The 26,811-nt window shown below is 47.7% G+C and overlaps 3 protein-coding genes across 3 annotated transcripts; 1 reads left to right on the forward strand and 2 right to left on the reverse strand.

Moving 5' to 3' along the window:
* Positions 1 to 3,900: 3,900 nt before the first annotated feature.
* N7458_004664 (uncharacterized protein) lies at positions 3,901 to 4,563 on the reverse strand (the record flags this gene model as incomplete). The annotated part of the gene is made up of 2 exons (XM_056908046.1): positions 3,901 to 4,108; positions 4,247 to 4,563. 2 exons carry the CDS (start codon positions 4,561 to 4,563, stop codon positions 3,901 to 3,903), a joined length of 525 nt encoding a protein of 174 aa, XP_056766664.1.
* A 12,623-nt stretch (positions 4,564 to 17,186) lies between these two features.
* N7458_004665 (S8 family peptidase) lies at positions 17,187 to 18,610 on the reverse strand (the record flags this gene model as incomplete). Its single annotated transcript, XM_056908047.1, has 5 exons — positions 17,187 to 17,374; positions 17,429 to 17,518; positions 17,584 to 17,683; positions 17,735 to 18,223; positions 18,380 to 18,610. The coding sequence occupies 5 exons, from the start codon at positions 18,608 to 18,610 to the stop codon at positions 17,187 to 17,189; spliced, it is 1,098 nt and encodes a 365-aa protein (XP_056766665.1).
* A 4,763-nt stretch (positions 18,611 to 23,373) lies between these two features.
* On the forward strand, positions 23,374 to 24,516 carry N7458_004666 (uncharacterized protein; the record flags this gene model as incomplete). The annotated part of the gene is made up of 1 exon (XM_056908048.1): positions 23,374 to 24,516. One exon carries the CDS (start codon positions 23,374 to 23,376, stop codon positions 24,514 to 24,516), a length of 1,143 nt encoding a protein of 380 aa, XP_056766666.1.
* Between the last annotated feature and the right edge of the window lie 2,295 nt (positions 24,517 to 26,811).

Raw genomic sequence — 26,811 nt, forward strand, 5'->3', positions numbered from 1 at the left:
AAAACGTGCCAAGTCACAGGTCGCAGGAATGCGCGATTGGTGAAGGTTGCTAGCTTTGCTATGGAGGGATAAGTTAAATCAGGAGGTGTGCCAAGGGCAGGGAGGTATCTTGCCGCAATGCGATTGAAATTATTCCTATATTTTCTTTGAGGATTTGAGCGAATTTGCCTCGGGCCACACGAGAAGAACGACGGAGATCACACAACCCAATCACCAACGGCGCGAACAGGATCACCTCCGATTGGCCGGTATGTGCCGATCATCAATTTTGGCCCCAATTCAGGAAACAGACGCTTTCTGGGTAATACAAGGAATTACCATTTCAGTTGTCAAAATTGTAAGCGATTATGTGCTTGGGAAGGCCGGATACCTATCCCATAGCGAGAACAGAGGCGGACTGGTCTATACGTACGTGTGCGCCGGCCGGGTTACTCCATTTCCCAGACATGGGTAAGGATGGAACGCAGCATTTACCCACCGCGGACGAGACCGATGGCTTCGAACCTTGAACCATGGATGGGAGGCCTATTGTGGATATTAAGCTTTCAGCCGGGGCTGATAATCCGCCTACGCCGAGTCTGGTAGGAGTCTTCTCTCAAGGGCCTCAAAATGGATAGCTGGAGCTTCTGAGGCAATCCACATCCGTGCACACGAGGGTTGATCCCTGGCCGAGGACGAAAGACAAATTTCCGGGGTTATCGGCGCCTGGACCAACCTGCATGGCATGCATCAGGGGTGCGTCAGCGGAGACGCTGGGCTGTCCTGAAGCGCGTGCATTGTATCGTTTTGTCACGCTGAAATTTGCGCGGCTCGATTGGCCTAGAGCGTTCTTTTGTAAACAGGGGCCAATCGACTAAGGAAACCCTTTAAATCCACATTCACCTGCGTAGACCGATATTGATATCTGATGCTGCTGCCAATAGACAACACTTGCCATACACGGGAACTCCAGAATCATTGCTTTGTTGTTCCTGTGGTGCCAGTTCAACCTTACCAAGGAGGCCAAAATTAGTTTTATTGGAACGGACGGGTTCGGGCTGGTCCATCCCGTAACCTTCGCCGCATCCCAATTCAGAAATTTTCCCTGGCGATCCCAACTCCATGATTGCCGTTTCTAAATGAGGCGACAATGATGGGGGTGGAGGGGGGTGGAACTCTGTTGACCAATACTGACGGTCAATTTAGCGCTGTTGGTGATGGAGATGCAGCTTCCAGGTCAAGAGAACCACTTGTGGGCGTTTACAGGGCCATTTGAGGAATCACGCGGAGGATTCGAAAACAAGCTGTACAGAACCAGACCATGCCAAGGCTGGCTAACAGTTGTTCTACCTCGCTCGGATGATTGTGACATCTGCCATAGCTCCAGATACGTTGTATTGAGTGGCAAATCTTTGCCCGAAATATACCCCTGCCATGTTCGTTGCTTGGTTAACGATCCCATTCCGCTCTTGGTATTGACTGGTTCGACCTGAGCAGCACGGAAGAAACCCGTTCCGAGATCAAAGGTTTGCTGTAATTTGACTTTGCTAGCCGATCGCGCTAACTTGAGCACAGTCAAATTTACCACATGGAGAAATTCCGTTTCACGCCCAGCTGATTAAAGCAAAAAGCCAGGACAACCAATCGGACTGACCTCAGTAACTGGATGATGTGCCGGGATCTACCCGTCAAGCGCGTGCGCGAAACGTGCGTCATGCACTCAGAAACAGTGTGCATACTCCTTGAACGAGAAACCACCTTCTTGGCAATAGTTTACAAATTGCGGAAATTTTTCATATGGAGCTTCGTCCGTGGAGGGGCACAGCCTTGTCGAGTGTACTTCCTGTCTTTAGAATCGAGAGACCGTTGGCTATTGAGGTGCTCGAAACCAAAAGCGCACTCTCCAATGATATTAGTTTGTGGAACTGACGACCAATGAAGTCGTGGCTCTGATCCTACCCTGCCAATCACTTCCGGTCAAGTCCCCCCAGGTGACCGCGCTAACCCGAGCACAGTCAAATATATCCAAAGGGGTAATTCAAACGAGACGTCCCGGGGCCAGGATGCCCAGGATGTCCTTGGTCACGGAACAGGGTAGGATGTAGACAGGGATTCCTTTAGCTAGTATAAGGATTTGCCTCAAGCTTGCTTTGCCCTGGTAATTTTGCTTCAAGTATTTGATTTTGCATGGGCAATGTCGATCAAGGCGCACCGATAGCTATGGAAAAGCGCAAAACATAGCCCCATTGGTTACGAATAAGATATGGTAGGCGGACGATGTTCTCATCTAGTCACGTGCCTCAAATCCGGTATGCAAGCAGTCGCAAATGGCGAAGAAAAAGCGCGCTCGAGGAACTAGGGCAACCTTAGCCATCGGTCACGGGGTGACAAAGTACCTTATTTATACTAGTTCTTCCGTGTTGTTCGTAGGTTTGTGCTTGTTGGAGCATGGTATGGACTACTCCTTCATCCGTGAAGGTTGTGGCTGCTATGTATAGCATATATATTGCAGGCAACCAACGGGCATGTACTTGCTTGAGAGATTTCTCCTTTGTGGAACGGAAATCGACTTTAAGATGAGAAAGTGCCTTTACTGTATAACCAACTTCTCGGACATCTCCGGTGTCGTGACGAGGGAACTAAAGCGTTTGTTGATCAAGATGACGATTCCTTCTCTAACAAGAACAGAACGTGCGCTTCACAACCTATCGTGCTATCGCATCCTGACCAACCTTAGAGAAAGGCTCGGTGTGTTCAGCCAATATTGTGTTGCCTGTAGGCGCCGTTGGTGAATCCGTTGGTGACGCTTTAGCTTTCTGGACCTATTCAACATGCGCACTCCACCCGGTTGGCCTCCTCGCGAGAGACTGATACGGGTAACGGAGCCGATCTCGAGGACATAAGCTCTCAGATTTGCTGTGATCGGAATAGCACCATCGGGTCGCCATGTAAAGCCGAGCGGGATGTACAAATTGGGACGCAGCGGATGAAATGGCACTATCCGAGGGCCATATCCCTGCCTAGCTTCCTGTGCGTGGCCCCTTAGGAGCAAACTAGGCCCGCAGATCAATACCCAAGGGGAGGTACGAGACGTAGGTCACAGGAAAGATGTATGATCGGGTGAACCACCTATTCATATCTGCGCTTAATGCGGCCAATGTGATCAGTGGCTCGAAACGACTAGGCCAGAGAGCGCCCAAGTACGGTGGCAATCCGCCCTGACAAAAACGTGTCTTACCCTTCCTTTCATATGAGACCAGGCCAACATGCTAGGCCCAACCGAGTGTACTTAGCTTGTTAGAAGAGCGGCACAGCCTATTTGATTTGCTGGAGCCGTATTGTCAAATATCGTTTCGATCACAAAAGCTGATTCCCATAAACGTGATTATCTACCTTCAGTAAGAGATGAGCACACACGTTGCGGTTAGGGCACATTGGCATCGATCACAATTCCACACGATCGCCAAGCCAGGATCAATCTAGCATGTCGTGGCTTTTAGCCGATCAACGTTCCCAGTCACCTGCTAGATGGCAAAGTGATCCCGCCTCCTGAAAGAGCATGGTTTTCAGAAGCGAGATGCACCTAATTGCCATTCCGGCACGGTGTGGAAAGCCAATGTATACGTTATTGCCTCCAGTACGACGGCATGGTGGAGACCACCAGTCCATAACACCAATAGAGACCAAGTCTGGAGTTTTTTTCAGCCAATGGCATGGCGATTACGTCTTTAAGATGATGGGACGAAGCTACGACTACTTGAACCTCTCGCCGCGGGGGAAGGGGGGGCAAAGGTCACACCACTACTGGCGTCACGGACAGCCGGCATTCTCTAGTATTACGGAGTCTTAGACATCCGGATGGTTAATATGCATTTCGTTTGGCTGAAATCATTCGATTATCTAGACAAAATCAAGTGACGTTCACGTTGCCTGGCGCCTGCGGCCACCCGTTCTGCGTCCTGCATTAGCCTCTTCCTTGTTACCGCACAAAATATCTAGCTTTGCTTGGAGCGCCGCCACCTGTTCTTCCAGAGAGTCTATTTTCTGGTAGTGTTCTAAAATGGCCTCCATCCGCTGTTGCATGTCATCGTTCCAGACGTCCTGCTGCTTGATCTGCTTGTCCATCGCCCTGGACACCTGTAGTCAGAACAACCTGCAAGTCATCTATCTCGAAAGTAGTTTAGGGAAATGACCCACTGCACTTGGCTGTCTATTCTACTTGACCGTGAGTGAAAGGCAAAGTGAGACCTGGATCGAAACTACTTACTCTCTCATGAATGTACCTGCCAGGGCCATGGACACTTCGGGGGACTGTTGCTCCAGGTCGTCTAAGTCGGGCAAAGCCAAGCTTGGAGGCCCCGTGGCCGGGTCCTCGCTTTCACTACGCTGACAATCAACCTCGTTCCTTGTCTCATTATTGGCTTGATAGTGCTGCGGTTGGTCATCGTTTTCAAACGGACAATTATCATCGGGAAGACTGTAAATGGAAGAAGACTGCCGCGGTTGTGGCCTGAACTTCTTACGCCACGCAGCCGTGAAGGCAGCTGGGGCTATGCTGGGCTCATAATCAGGCGGTCGCGCCATGGAAGTGAAGGTACACAGTGGTGTTCGTTCTGGAATACTCGCCCAGCAGGGTAAATGTCCAATACTGCCATATTCGAAATCAGATTCCCCTCCGTCCGCTCAGAAAATAATTCTCCAACCCTATCCCAAGAAGCGCTAGTGAATATTCAGGTTAGCTGCTGATCGTGGCTTGACCACAAATACAGTCACCGTTCATTATTAGTGTTTAGAACACGGTACTTCCGTCCACGGGCATAAAGATAGGTGGGGTAAGTACTAAGTTCCAAACAATTACGAACAGTGACTGTATTATTTACAAGCCACGATCAGCAGCTAACCTGAATATTCACTAGCGCTTCTTGGGATAGGGTTGGAGAATTATTTTCTGAGTGGACGGAGGGGAATCTGATTTCGAATATGGCAGTATATACCCAGGCATAGTGGCAATAATATGTCCTGTACCCCAGAGATCCGAACCCCCAGGGGATATCATGCCAATCTGTCTAGACCGGGGCCCCAGGGCGTTGTCGGGGTCGCATTTAGATTACGAAGCAGGCAACTATACCTCGATGATAGGTCCTCAAGAAGAGCAGGAATATGGATCATTCTTTGACATCTGGTCTCGGTCAGACAGGATTGTCATCGTGATGGTAGCTCTGCCTATATCAGATAGACATTCAAGTTCGTTCAAAATGACCCGTTCCATGAGACGAGACACAATTTTCGGTTGGTACTTTGAAAGAACTCTTGAACACATACCCCTGAGCGTTGTAGGAGTGTTGGTGGCTTGTCGACCGGAACTTTCGAATTAAACAGTCAAATGATCGGCACCATGGAAGTAATCAAGTAGAATGGGATCGTGTAATTGACCATGTGTAATTGTGACAAAGATAAACAGCATCCCTTTTATGCCGACATCGACTATCCTGACGGCTCTATCTCCTCGCGAGGGGTTCAAGCTGTTCAAAACCAACATAAATCCCTGCATTTCCCTGTTTTCCTGCCCTTCCCTATCATGGTCTTGTTTGTTCCACCGTGAATCTCAGGTTACCAGTATCCTCCCACCCCAGACTGCTTGTTGCTCCTCTCATTCTTGTGATGTCTAAAGCCAATTACATCCCGTGGTCACCATCAGAAGAGCAAGATCTTCGAGACTGGCTATCTCAACACCAGCACCTCTCGTGGAAGAAGAAATCAAAAGAGTATCTTCGCGAGACTGGTATTAAACGCGGGCCCGAGTCGCTACGTGGGAAATATAATCAGCTCTTAAAAGGTATCTACCGGCGGCGTTCGATCTCTGCCAGACGGGCAAGACTCCGCTACAGGAAGTCTGGAGGATGCCAACGACCAATGCATACGTCTCATATTCCCAGCTCACCACTCGCTCGAAACCTGCGAGCTCCCGATCTTTGGGCTCGTCAACCGGTCCAGGAGTTTCATCCTGAAGAGTCACTCACTGGAGAACAACGGCGATCGTGTGAGTACTGGTCTAAGGAAGCAAGATAGAATTGATCCGAACTGATTTGATTTACACCAGATGACGCAATACTAGGGATGTTTTCCCTCCAACGCGGACGACGACATCCAGTGCCAGATAAGCTTTGGAAGATATTTGACCAGGTCCTTGGGAAGTGGTGACAGACATCATAACTGTTCTCTATACCAAAGTGTCACGGCGAATATTATTTAGGGTTTGAGTGGAGACATTCTCATCAACGTCTGTTTCTTACCGCCTGCTGTATTCTTTAAGTGGTAGTGGGTTTCGTACCGTACGGCGCCTCGATGGAGCCCAGTAGTGAATGTCCTTTCTGATAGCTATTTCCTGGCGGTACGACTGGTCCAGGTAGTGTCCACCAAGTGAAGAAGCTTCCTCAGTGTGCAGGACGCCGATAGAATGAAATCAACCGTATCTTAGACATGGTTACCCGTTCGACGGTTTCCTACCGCTCTGATTGGAGTTGGGAATACTGTAAACACCCAACGCTAAGACAGGAAGGTCGGGAACAGCAACACCCTTTCACGAAGATCGCCACGAATGGAAGTAACCAATTCACGTTGGACCGGTGATCCATACCGGTTCCGCTACGAGTGGCGCCTGCATACGCCCAGGCTAGACTTTTACGCTGGTCTGTGTTGTTAATACTCCGCAGCCAATGAGACTCGATTAAATACCAACAAACTAAGATCGCATGACCTCTTGCGTACCTTTCGGACTCTTCGATAAACGTCAATCTGTACCACTGATATGATCTAATGCGCACCGAATGAAACCCCGCTCTGTGGCGTTCCCCGAACTGAGCCAATCCATCCCCGGCTTAAGGTTGCCGCTGTTGGTTCTGAGCTCACAGGCACACCAATGACCTTCCTGGTTGGTAGATGGTAGACTCTAGACCCAGGATGTTTCTCTCAGGCGCAGAATATTGGATTTTGCTGTAATAGACACCATGTAAAGCGCTTGGTGAGATATTATAGCAATATTGGGCTCTCTCTGCAGATAGCGCTCTGTACGGATAAAATGAACTGGTGTAGCGGCATACGCTACTGATAGACCAGCGATTAGGTGTGGACCGATCGAGGATCGTCCGATGCTGCGCTAATTTAATCGAGCAAGCCGATAGTGGGCAATGGTACAGTCAAATCGCTCCTGCGCTGGAGCCGCCAGGATGGTGGATCCCAATAATCAAAACGCTACTAGAGTGACGAGAGAACGGAGCTTCAATTATAAACATAGACAACGTGAGAGATGAACTACGAGATCGGAATGGTGTTACATGCATAATTAACGGAGGTGCGGCTAGGACAATCTGTACACAGGCATACCTCGGTGCGTTCACGTCTGGAACAACCTAAGCTGCTCCGTCTTTCTTTCTAATTCACGAAATGGTGCGATTGGTGCTTACCACCCTTCCTGGGGATTTGATATCGCCTGGGTACCGGGATCACTCACATTGCAAACGACCAGGCAGATTGAGAAGATTGTAACATAAACTTGAAGGTGGATCCGGGGAGGAGTGGTGGAGAGAGCGCTAGAGAGAGGCATCTGACGTGATGGGCTGGAGGTCCCAGGCGCCAGACACTCCTCTGTTATCTCATCCAGGATAGGAAAAGGAATTGCAGACTGCAAGGGAAAAGTCCTTGACATACACGGATGGGCCAACCCGACCCGCTCACCCAGCACCAACACAGTTCATTTTCGGCTCACTGGTGAGACGAACGGATGTCACCCGCAGCCCTATTCCCATGTGTGAGCAATTTCCCTTGCAAGTTTTATCGGCCATGGAACAATAGCAGTCCGTGCAGGTCAACGTAGATTTAAAGTTGGATAGCTACACGACTCAGCGTGCGTGCATAGGTGCATAGAGAGCGCATCAAGCGGACGAACCCACGTTAGAGGAGCCAGGCTGAGGAGAATGCAGAGTAGGTGATATTAGGCTTAGTTGTTTATTTGAAGAATAATGTCAGCGATGGTCGCTGAGGGACTTCCCCTTGACCTGGAGAGTGCTGAATTCTAGTTACACAACCCGCCGGTCTTAATACCGTAACATACGAGCCCCTTGGCTGTTGAGGAGTTTCCAAACTGCTGAAATGCGGCAACAGAAATGGGTCAGCTCCGTATACAAAGTAGATGCTTACTTCTACTTGTTCGTATAATCGCAGGGGAATATTTGATAGAACATACTGCAGGCAGATGTCTTAACGAACGCAAGTTGCCATTGAGGACTTAGGATGACATGCATGGCGGATTGGCCCAATGATCCAGCTCCACTACAACAGATTAGATATTTGGAACGCCTTCCAGGTCGAGTGCAGGGAACATAGTGCCTGGCATCTCTGCAAGGGCCTCCGAGTCATTATTCACATCGAACCCTTCTATGTTAAGCCAGTCGCCCGTCACATCTATTCCCGGCAGCTGACTGAAATTCTGCGCATTTCCGTTTTCGTCCATCTGACTTTCGTTTTCGTCCATTCTAGCTTTGAGATGGGTCATGAAAGGTTGGGAAGCAGTATGGATGCCTTGCAGGATCTGTTGTAGTTCACTTCGCGAGAGCAGGTTACGGGCATTCGAGTTGGCCAACTCAAGAAGTTTCTCCAGCCTAGTATTTTCTCCATTCAAGCGCTGTACCTCGTCTGACTTCTTCTGTATCTCCACACGGTACTGGTGAATCTTGTTCATGGTCTCGGTTCGTTCTCTGGCGAACCGCTGTGCATTAGCTGAGGCTTCGCGCCGCAGCTCATTATACCGAGCCGTCAGCTTTTGGTTGACCGCATCAGCATTCTCCATATCCTTTCTGCATTCCGCGTGGACGGTCTCAAAGTCTTCATCTGTGTCGCCTTGATTCACTGGTCTAGAGGTGTGGGAAGTTCGTTCCTATCAAAAAGTATGCGAGTGAGAATGTACGCCCCTTAACGCGACACTGACGAGCGGATCGGTACTTGTCTGACATTCATTGGCCGTCGCGACGTTGGTTCAAGACCACCACCATCGCTTCCAGGTAAAGCTCCTATGGGCTGCGCAAGAGATCTCCCTGCCCCTGCTGCTGACCGGCGAACCGCCCGTTGGGGCGGCACCATTGGATTCCTCGAAGTGGTCGCGGCTTTTGGCATGGTGAAGAAGAGTTGATGAAAGGCCAAAGGCTGACTGAATCTTAGGGAAAAAAACCTCCCTTGCCAGGTTTGCCAGGAAGTTGTTCGAGGTGCGAAAGCGGGTAATTTATTGCTTGTCTTGTAGCACCCCACAGGCCAACTAAAAAGCGTTCAACAGTCTTAGTGAGCGATGATCTCAACCGTGATTTGTACGTCCTTACAAGAAAGACCAGACCAGTGACGGGTATACCAGCAATTATACACCAACGAAACTGCTCTAGTAACTGAAATATTGTTTCCGTATTAGCTGAAACTTACCGGATCCATCTTCCCTGTGGCTGCGATGGCTAATCCTTCCCAATGCCTGGCATGTCTCCCAACGCTAGAACTGTCTGTGCCAAGCATAGTACTAATTCTTTACAATTCATGCGAGAAATGGCCCGGGCTACGAAAATAACAATGTAGTCAATATTTCTGAAAAAGCTGAGGGCTCCCAGTGGGGAAATCGAGCTCCATTAACACATTCAGCACGATCTCACGATCCTCTGGAACAAATATCGTCGGGTCCAGTGGATTTCTGGATCAGGGACTCAAGTAAAATACTGAGGTCCACGACTCTGATGGCCTGGTCCCGCAACCCTCGGCACTCTTCTTCCGAAGTTCCCCCGACTTGCACATAAATCTGCTTGAGTCGCCGTAGAAGTCGCCTTCTCTCCTTTCGCAGGTCCCGCAAGAATCCTGCCACTTGTGACTGGCTCCGTGTGGCCTCTACATAGCTCTGACGGGGATTTGATTTTTTCGTGCTTTTCATCCTGTGCCTCTGAACCCGCAATCGTATCGTTCACCATGCGAATAATGAGGGTCGCCTGTCGCTGATACAATGTCGGAGGGAATGGATTTGCTTATGGACACGGCAAAACAAAACAGTTTCTGTGCAGCCTACCTGGGGTTATCATTAGGTATATTACACCCAAGAACCCGAGGACTTACCTGCGGTATCGACTTGTCTTTGGGATGAAGAACAATGAGAACAAGAAATCACTCAGAAACTCCAGGAGCGATGCAGTCTTATGAGGGCCCATCGGCTCGAAAACTTCGCTACGCCACCAACATCTAAAACCAGTTATGTTTGGCTGCAGCGGCGTTCAAAATGAAGCCAACCTTCCGCCACCTGTTTATCTTTGGACGTTCTAATATGCTCACACGAACGGCGACCCACTTGTACAATTTGTCACTAAGCTCCACTGGGCCCGCTGCGTTTGATCGGGTATGGGACCGAGCATGTCGATCCGGAGACATGCAGGCAGATGTGTTTCCCAGGGCCGGGGTCTGTTACAGTATTCGTACCCGTCAGAAATGGGCCGCGCCCCTTCGATATCTTGAACGAGCGGGGTCAAGAGTGCTTCCACGAGAACAAGATTTTCCAACATACCCCCAACCAATGCAACCACGGGACAAAAGAGCAGTAATTTAGGTCTAGGCATATCTCAAGACTTTGCAGGCCCCGCCCCTCAAGTCATCATTTTACCTCTTTCTCGAATCTCGCCTGTAGACGACGTTGGGTTGAATTATAGTATGTATGTTCAGAATCGGCTAGCATGTTCCAGGAGAGGGTGGAGCTTTGTCAGGAGACAACTGAGAAACCACAAGTGATAAATGTCTGTACAGGATTCATCAAAATATGCCCCCTCCCCGAATCTCCTTCCTGGACTAGTAATGTCCGGGAATTTCTCGCCTCTGTTCCATCCCCAATGTATCTTCGACCCTCCAGGTCCTGGCAAACCTTGTTATCAGAGAATCCCGGATCTTTAGACTAGCCCCGGAAGTAAGAGTTTGAAATGAGGAGGTTATCCAGGTAAAGGATAAAGATGGGACAAATCAAGAGTACCTGCGAAGACCACGGTATTTCTATTTGAGTTTATCACAGTACTGTATCTTCGCAGTATCTAACGAATACAACGACCAGGATTGAAATAGAGAAGCGGATGTTGGGTTTGTACACCGTACTATAATAACACTGTATAACACTGTATTGGGGCGTTCTGGACGGTCTTGCCATATTAGATTTGTTTGTTTGGAAAACGGCGAGACCAGTCTTTCCTGTTGATAGAATATTATTGTAAAAATGGTCGGAAAAAATTTATTAATTATTTATTAGGTAGTTTGCAGGTTAGGGTGGTTGAGCCGGCCACTGAACTGTGAGCATCGTGGTCAAGCTGAGGGTGTTCTCCGATAACGCAGAGTTATGCGAAGCAGATGCACGAATGGCCCATGGGCCAAAATATCTAGGTTTAGCCTGATCATATGTGACCGTAATATTCATCGGGTTGCAACAGCACCCTGTATGTAATTTTGTGGAAAGAGACATGATTGGGGGCCAGCCGTCGGATTGGCGGCAAGGGTCAGGACCCATCGCCGGAGGTTTAAAAGCAAGCCATCCGCCTTTCTTCCTTCTTCACCTTTCCAGACCTTTTTGAGGGTATAGAGAGGTCACGCATTTGCTGCAATTTCACTACGGTCGAGATTACAGCCAATGTCCAAATCCTGGAGCGTGGTCCAGGTCGGATTCAGTTCCACACGCAGACTTCGGTCTTGCACAAATCCTGGATCAAGTACCAGGTAAAAAATCCTGGGCTATGCTCCTTGACGGCTCCAGGTCGGATTTAGTTCCACACGCAGACTTCGGTCTTGCACAAATCCTGGATCACCAGGTGAAAAATCCTGGACCACGCTCCAGGTCGGATTAAGTTCCATACGCAGACTTCGGTCTTGCACAAATCCTGGATCACCAGGTGAAAAATCCTGGACCACGCTCCAGGTCGGATTAAGTTCCATACGCAGACTTCGGTCTTGCACAAATCCTGGATCAAGTACCAGGTAAAAAATCCTGGGCTATGCTCCTTGACGGCTCCAGGTCGGATTTAGTTCCACACGCAGACTTCGGTCTTGCACAAACCCTGGATCAAGTACCAGGTAAAAAATCCTGGGCTATGCTCCTTGACGGCTCCAGGTCGGATTCAGTTCCACACGCAGACTTCGGTCTTGCACAAATCCTGGATCAAGTACCAGGTAAAAAATCCTGAGCTATGCTCCTTGACGGCTCCAGGTCGGATTCAGTTCCACACGCAGACTTCGGTCTTGCACAAATCCTGGATCAAGTACCAGGTAAAAAATCCTGAGCTATGCTCCTTGACGGCTCCAGGTCGGATTTAGTTCCACACGCAGACTTCGGTCTTGCACAAACCCTGGATCAAGTACCAGGTAAAAAATCCTGGGCTATGCTCCTTGACGGCTCCAGGTCGGATTTAGTTCCACACGCAGACTTCGGTCTTGCACAAACCCTGGATCAAGTACCAGGTAAAAAATCCTGGGCTATGCTCCTTGACGGCTCCAGGTCGGATTTAGTTCCACACGCAGACTTCGGTCTTGCACAAATCCTGGATCAAGTACCAGGTAAAAAATCCTGAGCTATGCTCCTTGACGGCTCCAGGTCGGATTCAGTTCCACACGCAGACTTCGGTCTTGCACAAATCCCGGATCAAGTACCGGGTAAAAATCCTGGAGCGTTGTCTAGGTCGGATTGAGTTCCACATGCAGACCATCGGTCATGTATAATTCCTGCGTCAAGCACTAGGTCGGGCTGCGATGACATGTTCCGCGTCCGTCCTCTAGCTATTGACAGACACCTCTTCGCGGTGCTGGAGACTATTACTCAGTTCAGGCTGAGGAAGCCAAGATCTGTCCTCAACTTTTACACGATATTTGCCCCTCCGCTGTGGAAGTGGCAACAACTGTTAAGAATCCAAAATTATCAATAATGTTTAAATGTATTTGTGTAATTCATTGCTGCCTTTCATTTGCACGCCATCTCTTATATGTCGTAGAATACGTGCAAGAAGTAAATAATGATCGTGGAACGACTCGATAGTTAGACTCAAACTAGATGGGGACAAATAGAAGACCGCGGCACATTTAGTCAACACATTCAGTAGCAACCATCAGTTTTACCCAACCCTGTTCAAGTCAACCCTGTTCAAGTCAATCCTGTTCAAGTCAACCCTGTTCAAGTCAACCCTGTTCAATTCAACCCTGTTCAATTCAACCCTGTTCAATTCAACCCTGTTCAATTCAACCCTGTTCAATTCAACCCTATTCATTAGTCAGTATAGCTATTTTCCTATTCTCTTGACAGAGCAGATGGCATATCGATAGTATCCCATATTCATCCGCCGCAGAATCCTTTTGACTAATTAAACGGTGCACTAACTTGTAAGAGTAAATTATCCTACATTACTCATTAACGTAGTGATCGTACTTTCAAAGTGTGGAATGTGTTCATATGGGGTAGTCTTTAGTTGGATACTTCTTGTTCAAGACAACCTTCGTGCAAGACAACCTTCGTGCAAGACAACCTTCGTGCAAGACAACCTTCGTGCAAGACAACCTTCGTGCAAGACAACCTTCGTGCAGGACAACCTTCGTGCAAGACAACCTTCGTGCAGGACAACCTTCGTGCAAGACAACCTTCGTGCAAGACAACCTTCGTGCAAGACAACCTTCGTGCGAGACAACCTTCGTGCGAGATACTTGTTAAATATGGACTTTGCTGAGAGAAACCTGCATTTAGAATACTTGTTGTGTAACACAATTTGTTCCGTTAGTTCAGGATAGTTTTCTGATCAAATCAATCTTGGCTCGAAATTCCTCAGATTACAACATTCATCTAACATTCCTAATATTCAGCTTCTCTATACCAAGCCTCAGCCGACGTGAACGGGTAAACCAACCCCACGCTTCGCCACCTGTGCCAACTGTGCCAAGTTACAATTTGTCTGTTCATAACCTTTGCCTGAATTACTCACTCAGCACTAATTAAACGCTTGTCACCAATTTGATCGGCTCGTATCTTCTAGTCGCCTTACACGACACGACGGTCTACAAGCCTAGGACAGCTGACGGGAAGTTGAATAGCAGCAGACTTTCTTGGGTATTTGGGGAATAATCTGCGGGGTCTCATGGCGCCGGAGCAAATATCGGTGAAATATGCACAATACTCTAAGTATTCACTGATAACTGAGGCAGGAGATCGTCAACTGCAATATCCTGGTATTTTGGTTTATTCTGGTTCTGCTTTTGGTGCTCGAGACACGCCTAAATTGTGGATCGGAACAAAATTGGCGAGAGATAGAGTTGGCCGATGATCTCAATCGCCCACGTGAGAGTTGTGAGAGTACTCAGACTCTAGTGGCATAAGGAGCCATTGAACTTCAGAGTGTAAGGACGTCTCCGATGATTGCACCTCCTTAAGCAGCCAAAGTCTTAGATCCAGCGGTCGTTCACAAAACTTACATCCCAAGGGCGATTCAACCAATTAAGATGAGCTATAGCCCTTCTTGCTTCTTGAAGTGGGAAGGGGCAAGGGGCCTCACGCCAAGAGTGCTGAAAGTCCAGCCAATCAAACCAATACTGGCCAAAGGCTCCCCGGACTGACTACGGACAATTGTCCTGAAACATGAATACTATTTGGCTGGTTTGCTTCTGGCTCATCTATGCACGGTCGGAGATATTTAGTTACAATGCTTTTAGCTTACAAAATTACATAGTAACCCTGTTGAATAATCAATTATAGTGCCGGGTCCTTCTCTGCAGACGGAATAGCTCGCGGGGTTCTTTCACATTACTGTAGAGAGCCCAGGTTGATAGTTCAAATGTTAGGCTTCACCATGATGACTCACTCCTTCACTCTGGCAATTACCTTGTTACTGTAAGAAGATCATACTTGTAGATAAGGACGAGGATACGACCGTCTCCACTGAAGGAGGTAGATCTCTCCGTGGGAAAGGAAGTTTGCGTGCCATTTCCGGTACACTGGAACGGCAGGGGCGGGGCTTTCGCTGAAAAAGCCGCAGATCCCTTCGGCTCCCGTTGCTGATCAAGATTTGGCAGAATGGAAAGAGGGTTGATTATGTGAGATTTGGCTGGCAAATTAAGTTTGCCCATGAACGGGAGTCCGTCGATGCAGCTGAATTTGGTGGATACCTGGAGAAAGGAGATAATGTAAATCCGCCACGATTAGTCATGTCCTTGAGCCCATAACTAGTTAGTGTTAGTGGGGGAATTGATGATGGGTGGATAGCTGCCTGACAGGTTAGGCGACTATTTCCTTGCTGGCTTGGTTGTATTGGTTTCTTCTGGTTTGGCTTTCGGGCTTCCTCTCTTCGGTTTTTGGCTTGTGGGATTCCTTTGCGCTGATTGGCTGGTTTGATTTGTTGATGCGAAGGATTCCGGCGAAAGGCCTCTATGAGAGACGAGGACCCTTTCGGAGACACACACTCTTTACGCACGAAGGAGAATCGATTTTATACGCCATTTTGCTGCTGCTTCTCCAACCATTTTCTTTGCACCCTGATTGGTCGATACAGAATTCCCCCAGGAAAGCCTGATCCCCAAGAGACACTGCCATCTGGCCTATTCTTTTTTTTGGCTATGTTGGTGGGGTTTACTAGTGCCTTTCCCCTCTGCTAATAGCCCATCTCCTTCGTGTCTCGACCTGTCTGTTCCGCCCAGACTGCCATTGAGCAATCCCCTCGTTTACTAGTTAGTTATACCAATAGAGGCATAGCCGCAATTATCACGTGATGACCTGGGGTTCAATTGAGGTTCAACCCGGGTTCAATTAGCCATCCTGGGCAACCTGCCCAGTTCTTGGTAGTTCCTTGGGGCGCTCAAGGTTCTATTTTTGGAGGTGTATGGGGTCGCACTTGTAGATTTTGGTACGAGAGCCTTACGATTTAAATTCCATTCCCAAACACAAACTGGTTTTAAATATATATCTACCGCAGTGCCCTCAGTAGCTAACAGTGACAAACAGGTATGGGGACGACGGTTTTCTCTTAAAACGATAGTAATACCCAATATGGGCAGCAAAATAAGGCTATAGTTTGCTTTCCAACTTTGCCTCCCCTCCCAGCAAGGCCTGCCCTGGGAGATGCCTCGGTGGTAAACCAAGAATATGACATGCCAACGGATGAAGGTAAGTTAACTAGCTACAGTAGTCAACACCGCACGGACCTCCGCTGTCTGCCTCGTCCTCTGTCCGAATCGGCGACATGACTGCTGATTGAATGCCTATAAGTCTAACATGAAGCACCTGGAGATGGGTACCATTGGCACCCGTCTCGGGGCTTCTTCGCTGTGTTATAGGAATCAGCAGCAATTTAGTTTTGTTAGTTATGGCTCTCTCACACGAGTAGCTGACTGCAGAGGAAGCGCTTGTACAGGACCAAGGCAGAGGGTCGATTGAGATGCTTCAGCTCTGCTCGGTCGAATATCAATGAATCCAGTCCATGCAAAAGCAGAAATTGTGGTTCAAGAATTATAAATTTCGTCAGAAGAGCGCGTTGATGATGATGTCCATTCTTGTGTCACAGCAAGGCGCGGCCAGTAACATGCACCTTGAGACTAGTATGAAGCGCGGTAGCACTAGCATGAATGCGATTGCTGCTCTGACAATGGTGTTCTTCCCTTGAAAATTGACAGCAGTCAATATTAAATTTCCTTTTCGATTCCCGTGAAGTTAAGCGGATTTTCTATGCCAGGTCTTGGCTTCGCTGTCTGTTTTAGTGCTTGGCCTCTGGCAGCTTTTGCTCACTGGGCACAACTTGAGCGTCGAGCCCTATAATCAAACGCAACACGCGCTACCTACTGGAAACCCTCGTTCGTTAGATTCCCCCTACTTTACCGAGACCCATTGCGAGAGCTCTGGTTAGTGTCATCGGATCGATCTCCTTCATTACAAACTACGGTTGTCTATAGTCTCTTTTATGAACAGGGAAGCCTCCTCAACGATGGCACAGTAATTGATTCATGCTAACTTGTCGCGGGAACGGGGCGAGACTTTTCGACTGATACTCTCAGCTGACGGAGAAAGACAGAATGGAGTGAAAATGGAGGGTACTCAAAGTAACCACTTCAAAAGTAAGAAAATTCAAAATAAAAGATTGGATCCGCCAGTATAACTAGTTGAAATTAGGAAATCCTTCACCAGACTTTCCAACCGACTAGTCAGTCGCGCCAGTGGTATTTTGCAGCAACGCGTCAATTGTCCTCTCCCTGGGGGGAGTAATTCCGTTGATTTTGTTTTTGTCTGCGAGAATAAGCATCCTGGGCATTATCTCGGAAGGGTCGCGTTGAGTCCAAGAAGCATCACTAAGGAGGCAGCTGGCGACGCCCGACACGTGAGGTGTTGCTTAGACGAACAGTCAGCATATCAAGATCTTTTGCAAGACTGGCATATATTTACCCATAGACGTTCCACTGATACTCCTAGTTGCCGTTTGGCTACCTATCCAGCAGGAAAGAACATCGACACCAGGAGCAAGTATGTCAACGACTATATCACCACATTAGCAACGAAGCTCTAAGAGAAGCTTGATTCCCGAGAACTCATTGACATACTCTTTCCGTAGCCTGAGAAAGACGCAAGTGTGTCTCCAACATCTGTTGCACCAACGGTAATGGCAAGCGGCTCGCGAGCAGGGGAACCATTCTCGGCCAGCTGTTCACAGGTCAGTAATCAAATGATGCTTGTCATACACCCTTGACCTACATCACCTCCATTGCCGGCAGCCACACAGACCACAGTCCCGTGACGGACAGCAGACCCAACAGCATTATCCAGAGCCGGACTCGCTCCGCCTCCAAGACTCATGTTAACCACAGCATGACCGTTAATGCCCCGCTCATTGACATCACTAACTACCCAGTCAAGGGCGCGGATGATGTCGCTGGTCTGCGCATATCCTGTTGCGTCGCTGAAGACCTTGACGCCTACGACGTTGGCCCTCTTGGCCACACCGTACGCCCGACTAGCAATCGTACCAGCGCAATGGGTACCATGGCCATGAATATCTTCGTCGCTTGATGGACCGTCGGACACGAACTTGGGTCCCTTACTGGCCCGCCTCTCAAATTCAACATGCTGGTCGTTGATGCCTGTATCGATGATATAGACGACTGTATTGGTGCCAGCCGCGTCTTCCCTGTACTGGTAGCTGTAGGGGGGGAGGGCCGAGTCTGGTACGTGTTGAGATACGACCTAGGCCCCACGGCGCGTCAGCCTGAACAGCGCAGTGGCTGTATAGCTGCTCTGGCTCGATAGCCAGGACCTGGAATGTGAAGAAGAGTTGGGGTCAGCAAAACTTACTTCTGAAGTGACAAATTACAAAATTCTATCAGTGACTTGTTTGCTCACATGAGGCATTCTCTCTAGCTCGATTTTAGTTGCGTCATCAAACTTAGCTGAGTAGCCTTTTATTTCGGGAAGGTCGAACTTTTGGAGGACTTCCATCTTGAAAGGGGTACTGGGATCGATCGTCATGTCTTCTAGTGCAGAGAGATGCTCGCTTTGCAGCAACTCGGGGGTCAAATAAGGCTTGACACTGACGATCCATTGCCCTGGCACGACTTTCGGTTGAGTACTCATTATGGGAGGTTTAGGTTGGTGCGGTTGATTTAAATACTGTGGATCAGGATTAACTTTAGTCGGCTTGTCGGTACCATAGGTGATATGAGGCCGACAATATGGGATAGAGGCAATGAGAGAAGATAGTTGAAGGATTACTTCGGGTGTATTTATAGGCAGCACAGCGTATGATTATGTAACGATATTGAGCCCTACATTGAGCAATCTACTAAGTGAAATTTATCACTTAGAGGTGCAGCACATGGTATGCTTAGTGCAGTGATGAGCGCAGCTTTAAATTTTACCTGGTGGTCGTCATACTGATGTATGTCTACGGAATACATTTTCCTCTGGAACGTGGATCGACCACTGCATACTTTGGTAAGTTACTTCTATGACGAATATATTGGACCGAATCAAAATTGTCCAAGAGCTGAGGCTAGATTTTAGCCGCGAAAGGCATCAAACCTTATGGCATCTAAACAACCCTGTGCGGGATACTGTGAGGATGGATGGAATATGGATTTGAAATAGACTTCCGCAAAACCCAACTTTTGACCCAATCTTGGCATTGCCAAGAACCCAATAACCCATTTTCGACCCAACTCTATGCATAAGTATGTATAAGTAGTCCTAATTAGGAAAATCTTCGCATATTTATGTATTTTAATGTAAAAATCTGGGTTATATATTTTTCATCGCTGGGTTTTGGGTCGAGACCTTCGACCCAAGTTGGGTTTTGCGGAAGTCTAATTTGAAATTGGGAATGTCAATGGATCGATTCAATTAGACTTTCGGCATAGGTTACGATATCCCTCGAGTCGTATGTTCGAATTGGGTTTGAAGTTTACAACTCGGTTCAGTTGTCTTGGAATTAAAAGCTCTTGAGGGCCGAGACCAGAACCGTACCAGCGAAAAATGGTTCAAAGGTACTGCCAAGCTTTCAAAACAATCTCACAAACACCGACACCGCCTAATGGATGAAGCTGAGCAAGGTGGGGCCCTCCGCCCCACTTCCTCCCTGCAAGCCTCCGCATGTGACTACAACACCAGGCCTGCGGTTAGCATAAAGTCAAGGAATTAGTGGAGAACATCTCTCATCCGTTGGGTTGTGGGTTGAGTTCACTAGCGCTTATAGTTACCTTGCGCTCTCTACCGCATTAAGGGGATCTTTTATCATGTTATTTAAGAAAGGCTAGATTGCTCGAAAGCTAAAAAAGGGCCAAGAAAAGTTACAAGCTGTAGCAGCCCTTGCAACGAACAGAGTCTTTAGCGGCTACCTAGAAACTTAAAGGACGTGACCATCTTTTAGGCCGCCCGGGCGGGAACAGTGGAACCCATGGAAATAACGTACGCATTGAGTAAAGATGTCTGCAAGCACTCATATCATTATTCAAATTCCTCACCATGACACCTCTATCCCCATATCCCCACCATATCCCCAAGAAAACCCCCCATGACCAAGCTGTAAGACGCCTAGTCGAATAGGTCGAAGTGTCATGCCTGTTCTTGGTCTAGATTTTTTTCAAAAGAAACCGTGCGCTTAATTCAAAAAAGGATAACCTATATCAAAAGTTCAGCATGAACGTCAGTTTGTCTTTTGAGTCAGCGTCTGGTTAGCAAAGGCCTCTGATTTTTGACATCGATGTCACGCTTCGGGACAATTGATATATCCTTCCACTGATAAAAATAAAAAGCTTGTCAATCATCTATATTCAGTGAAGTTGCTGTTCAAACACCACTTATGCCTCAGTTCGATCATATATTTTTTGACATATAAGTGGCGTCCCTTATACTAACATATAATATCCCTCGGATCTTCGGCTTCCAGCAGCTCCACTGGTGTTGGGGGCCAATTGGCCGTTGGCTATTGCCCCAATGACCCTGTTTTCTTTTGTTCAAATTTTAGCGAATGAAGATAAGGCAGGAGGTTCGTCCCGAATTTATAGCTTCTCCCGGGTGGTAAAGCAGTGGGTGAAATTGATATGAATCATACACATCAGCAACATAGTATCTAAATGGTCTGAACTGTCAACCACTATCAGCTGAGCAGACAATGCAATAAAATATTCTGCATCTCTTAACATCTACGCATTGGTAATCGCCGGTTGCGCTGTGTAGAAGAGAAGCGTATGAGTATCTATAGATAGACGCGTAAGATTCGCTTCAACTGCTTCTTGGAGCTGGAATCGACTCTGTACACCAAATTTATTATTAGACTGTCCCATTCACAGTTCGAATAGAACCACACGGGATATCCTCTTAGCATTCTATGGTTAAAACAGAGTTTCAATCTTCTAGGGTTACATGACCCACAAATCAGGTAACCATGCGACAAGGAAATTTGGCTGAAGAGTAACCAAAGCTTTCTTTTTCCTGCCTGCATTCGGTGAATGACATGACAAAACTACTTATTGCTATAAAGCTGCTTCAAAAAATAGCATTCCGGGCCCGATTCAATTCCAGCGTCTGCAAAGAGAAATTCATAAAGACGATAAATCCGTACACTCTTTTATGCTTCATTATTTCTATAAAATAAATCAGCTGCTAATTACATCCGTTCGCTAAATTAAAGGCCAAGGCATTGACCTCAGATTAGACCCTAAATATAGTCGGGCCATGCCCCGGGGGGGCACATAGTTAAGAAAGTCTTGGCCGGGGGGGGGGGGGGGGGCATAAATTTAAGGTTTAAATCCTCCCCCCCCCCCCCCCAAAGTATATTAAATAGTGGAATTTTCCGATCCCCCCCCCAAGTATATTAAATAGTGGAATTTTCCGATCGGGTCTTCGAAATCTTTTAATAATATAGCCTAAATTATCTTCCTATCAAAAAATATTACTAGATTTATAGCTAGAAAGGGGTTACCCTATAGGGCCTGGGTTACGTGAATTATTTTTTGATGGGGGATGCCAAGGCCAGTACCTACGGGTAAGCTATACTGCTTTCGGCCAGCCTTCCTAAGCCTATATTAGTAGCCTTAGCAATCTGGCACTCTAGGGCTATAGGGCTATCTACTCCTAAGCCTTATAACTAGCTAATAAGCTAAGCTATTTAAATCAGGTCTTCTATATTAGGTAGATCTACTATATAGCTAGAGGGCTAGTAGGTGGGAATTACGTAATTAGTCTCTATACTATAAGGAATGACCGAAGTACTACTAGATTTTCCTACTAGCTAAGATAGGCTAGTATAAAGCTACTACTACTAGGCTACTATAGCTAGGGTACTACTATAAGGCTACTAATACTAAGCTAGTAGTAGGGGCCGGCAGCCTAGGCAGGGACTAGGCTAGTAGTAAGCTAGTAGACGGCAGGCAGCTAGTAGACGGTAGGCACCTAGTAGACGGTAGGTACTAAGTAGACAGCAGGCACCTAGTAGACGGCAGGCACCTAGTAGACGGTAGGCACCTAGTAGACGGTAGGCACCAAGTAGACGGCAGGTACTAAGTAGATGGTAGGTACCTAGTAGACGGCAGGCACCTAGTGGATGGTAGGCACCTAGTGGATAGCAGGCAGCAGGTAGACAGTAGGTACCTAGTAGACGGCAGGCACCTAGTAGACGGCAGGCACCTAGTAGACGGCAGGCAGCTAGTAGACGGCAGGTATAAAGCAGCTGGACATGGCCTAACTCTGGTCTGGACACCACGTTCTTGATCCACAGGAGAACATCATCCCTTGTTTTCAATTCATCCAACGCGTCCAGAACGATGGAGACCTTCTGCTGGACTACGAGCATCTTGAAGACAATGTCTAAGAGCGTCTTGGTCACAGGTTGATCGTTACCATTCTGGTGTGCTTGAAATAAAGCATTAAGATGAACTGCAGAGGCAGCCCCGCGTCTTTTTTATCACCGGTTAGAAGTGGCGGATACAGACTTCAGGCCTCGCCAAAAACGCGGGCCGGGTTTCGACCCCGGCCGTAAAACCCGCTCAGGATAATCGATAACAGGAATATAGACAATATTACTCGCATTTTCTACGGGTAATTACGTGTATTTCATTGGCAATTCTGTAATTTAGGGCCTCACGGGTCTTTGGCGGATCGTGGGTTACCCATGGGAACCCGAATAGGCAATATGGCGAGGTCAAGATACAACACGTGGAAGGGAGAATCCAGTATTTTGTCTATTGCGATATCTCACATCCGCCCTATCCGTGCTGATTAATCAGGGCTCTGGGAATGACCGAGGCCTAATTCTATAATATGGATTATCTCTTGAGGATTTTGCAGGAAGGGAAATCTTTCGTTGGCTGCCTGTATTTTGTTTGACGGATGCGCTTGATGAAATATTCATGTTTTGTTAGCAAAGGGGGCGGGAGGGAGAGCATACCCGAGGCGCATGCAATATTTGATTAGTCAACATCGATGTGCATTTTTGAGACTATCTGATGAACAGAATTTGGCTCTTGAGACATTTTCGGTTGACTCAACACGAAAGACGCTGGAAAGCCGCATCGTGTGGTGATTTTGACCTCGGCATAATTAAAGACAAATTTAAATATGCGTGCGCGAATGTCTGAAAGCAGACGTTGAGAATATTGTTCCACCGTATTTTCTCATCCATTATCTGATCAGAAATAGAGAATAATCATATAGAATTAGCCGGGGGCTGGACATAATTTTTCGGACGGTGATCACCACATATATAAACCGGGTCTGTGGAATCCCCGATCCCTTTAGGTTCAAGACCTTAATCAGCATCCCCAGTACCCGCGAATAAGCCACAAAAGCAACGAAACGGACTGCCAGTAAAGCAGCATTCTCAATATCTCAAGTTGATCTTAATGTCATCTCACTCTGTCACGAAGATCTTCGTCATTGGCGGAACCGGAGCCCAGGGTCTCCCTGTGGTGCGCGGTCTCGTCTCCGACGGCAAGTACTTCTGCCGAATCCTGACACGAGACTCCAAGTCACCTCGGGCCCAAGAGCTGCTGGCATTGGGTCATGTCGAACTCGTTGAGGGCTCATTTACGAGCGAAGAAGATATCAGGAACGGCTACCGTGGCTGCGATGGCGCCTTCGTCAACATCGATGGCTTTAACACTGGCGAGAAAACGGAGACCTACTGGGCCATGCGGGCATATGAACTTGCTGTCGAGGACGGAGGAATTAACTTTTTCGTCTACGGGAACCTGGACTTTGTCTATAAGAAATCCGGCTACAACCCCATCTTTCGGACGGGCCACTACGATGGAAAGGGGCGTGTTGGCGATTGGCTCCTGGCGGAGCATGAAAGTAACAAGGCAAACCTTCCGGGCTCGTACAAAATGGCAGTTGCCGTCTTCACTACGGGTCCGTACATCGAAATGACCATAGCTCGCGGTGGCCCTATGTCGCCCTCGATTGTGACAGATGATGATGGAGAAAAGGTGGCGGTCTGGCGCGCCCCGCTCGGTGAGGGAGCGGTGGCCCATGTCGCCCTCGACGACTGCGCAAATTACGCCCGCTGGATCTTCGATGATCCAGCCCGGTCCAATGGGACTAATCTCGAGGTTGCCATGGACCATGTTCACTATGTTGATCTCGCAAAGGCCTTTGAGAAAGTTACCGGCCACCGGGCACGATATGTTGACACCCCCATGGAGGAATACTGGCAATCTGGTCCTATGTCTGCTTATGCAGACCACGTTGCTGGATATAGCGCGGATCGCAATGACCCTGCATCCATGACGGTCAAACAGAACTTCACTGGCTTCTGGAATATGTGGCGCCACTCAGGAAAGAATCAGGGAGTCATCCGTCGGGATTACGCATTGCTGGATACGGTTCACCCCCATCGTATCCGAACTGTCGAAGAATATTTCCGTCGAGAAGATGAAGAGGGCAGAAATGCTGGCAAAGGATCGCTGTGGGAACGGGTGCAGCCAGAGAACATAGCACCCATCTTAAAGATCCACATGGACGCCAAACGGGCAGTTTCCAAATAACGGCGAGCGTGCGGTATTTGGAACGGCATGGAAGTCTGTTCTATTCTTCCCCTGGCGGCTGAGTTTGTACAGTACTGGTTTTGATTACTTTCCAAGAATAAAACATGTCGAACGAGAATGATCTGGATACCGTAATGTGGATATAAGGTAACACGTTTTTGTTGAATTAGATGAAACTCATTCGGTTATGGGATGTTATCTTGATCGCCTGTGCCGTTTCACTTCATTTGAAGGCGATGTCTTCTGTACATGATCAATATATATGTGGCGGGATGTCCTGGTAAACCACAACGACTGAGCTGAAGGCAGCAAGAGGATTTCTAATTGTAGCTGAAACTAAGCGACTGCCTCGTATATTTCATAGTTACGTACATAGACGCTATATAACTGGAAATTGAGTGACTGTAAAATATAACGAGACAGCTGAAGTGTTCAGCTCAGATTCACGCATCAAGAATTTTGACTTGATGGATTAGGAATAACTCCAGGCAAGTTTAAAAGCCGGATGAAAAGAATCGTGTACGACGTACAGCCTTACCTCTTCCCGCTGGGACTGAATGGGGATCTCTTTATGGTATTGTAGAGAGTATCACTAACACAACGAGACGAGTCTTAGTTGGGGCTGGAACTATTGACGATAAACTTCATGATTTGGTTAACATAGGCATGATGCGCGAACCGATCGCATAATTATCGCAGATATAAATATAAAGAAATATGGTGCATGTGTCCTTGTATATTCAATTGAAAGTCGCAATACTGCTCGTTGCACGGCACACAACCAATACCAGCACAGCCATCAACACAGGGTCAAGATCTGTAGGTTGGCATCAAATAGGCTGTGGGATTCGGATCCCATCAGGAACCATGATCCACATATCCGTACGGTCATTGGTAGGGAAGAGTCTTCTTTCTTAACGGGAGACTGCAGTCAAGAGTTTCATCAAGCTCTGTTATCTGTTGGGCGAGTACCAAAAATAAAAAATGTTGGTGGTTGAAGAGGAAGGTTTAGCTTTCAAAATGTCTCATCCGAAACATCTTTGCTAGGCCTCATGTGAGCCACCCATCCTCTTAATTGTACATTCCAGTTCGGCGATGCGATTCTCTAAAGCCGATATTTTTGTCTCTTTTCGGCATCGATACGCCCTTTGTGCGAGACGAAGCTGGGTTCGGCGGTGCTATGAGCGCGTTAGAACTGGGGGATAATACAGAAACAATCCAAGAGAAGGAGAAAAGACAACATTACAAGCAATGCAAGAAAATTTGGACCATTATAACAGAAATTCAATGCTTGATGGGGTGGAAGGAAATACTACCTCATCAGATCCTGTATTATCAAGATTGACTATTTTTCTCGGCCTGCCTCTCTTTCGGGCGGGCTTGCTCTCTGTCTTCTCTCCGGACTTTATCAAATCGCGTTTTGGGGAGTTATTTTGCGCTCTGGATGATAGAGGGGCCGGAGATAATTGTGAATTGAAGTGGCCGTCATCATTCTCGATCTCCTGTTGAAATACAAAAAATCCCCCGTACGGAGGAACTCGATCTTCAACGCCGGGATTTTGACTCTGGGCTTCTGGAATCGGGTACATAGAAGCAGAAAGTACCGGCAATATGGTTGGCGGTGTGGTAGCATTCGAATTTTCCCGGCTTTGAGGTGGAGATATCAATTGTTGCTGTCCATCCTGAGCAGGAATCGGTAAGCCGGCGTGCGATGTGAGCGATCTGTCGGGTCGGATGGCCTGCCCGGAATCTCGAGCCGACATGATCGCTAATTTTCAGGAGCTGGCAATGATTTGACAAGTGTTGACGATTAGACTGAATGCTTCTCCGCCAGTTTGCTGTAACGCACGCTTGATAAAATATCGAATTAGTTGCAATGGTGTAACTCTGGATAGCTACCACTTACATTATCCGGTAACGCCTGGCTATATATATTAAGGAAGATACCGACGGATCTTCACGCTCCCTCTCTTGTCACTCGAGATAAATCACCACACGGTATTAATACGGACTTCGCCGTAGGGTGTCGTAAGCATGAAATACAGTGGTGGCAAATTGTTTGGTAACACGGGACGACCCACCGGAAATGAAATAGCGCAGTATTTTGGTGGTAGTAATCAGACTTGCGGCTCGTCACGGGTTGATCACTAATCCGAAATTCCTAAACTGGGGCGACGGCAAATATGAGCCTATTGGCGAACTTTTTAAGATTAGTCAACACACTCTTTAGGTTTATTGAGCAGTCCTTGGAAGTTTATTCTCGGCTGTTGGATGCAGTATTTGATGGATTAGTTG

Source organism: Penicillium daleae (assembly GCF_028827525.1).
Source record: "Penicillium daleae strain IBT 16125 chromosome Unknown utg000005l_segment0_segment0, whole genome shotgun sequence".
Classification (NCBI taxonomy): Eukaryota; Fungi; Ascomycota; class Eurotiomycetes; order Eurotiales; family Aspergillaceae; genus Penicillium; species Penicillium daleae.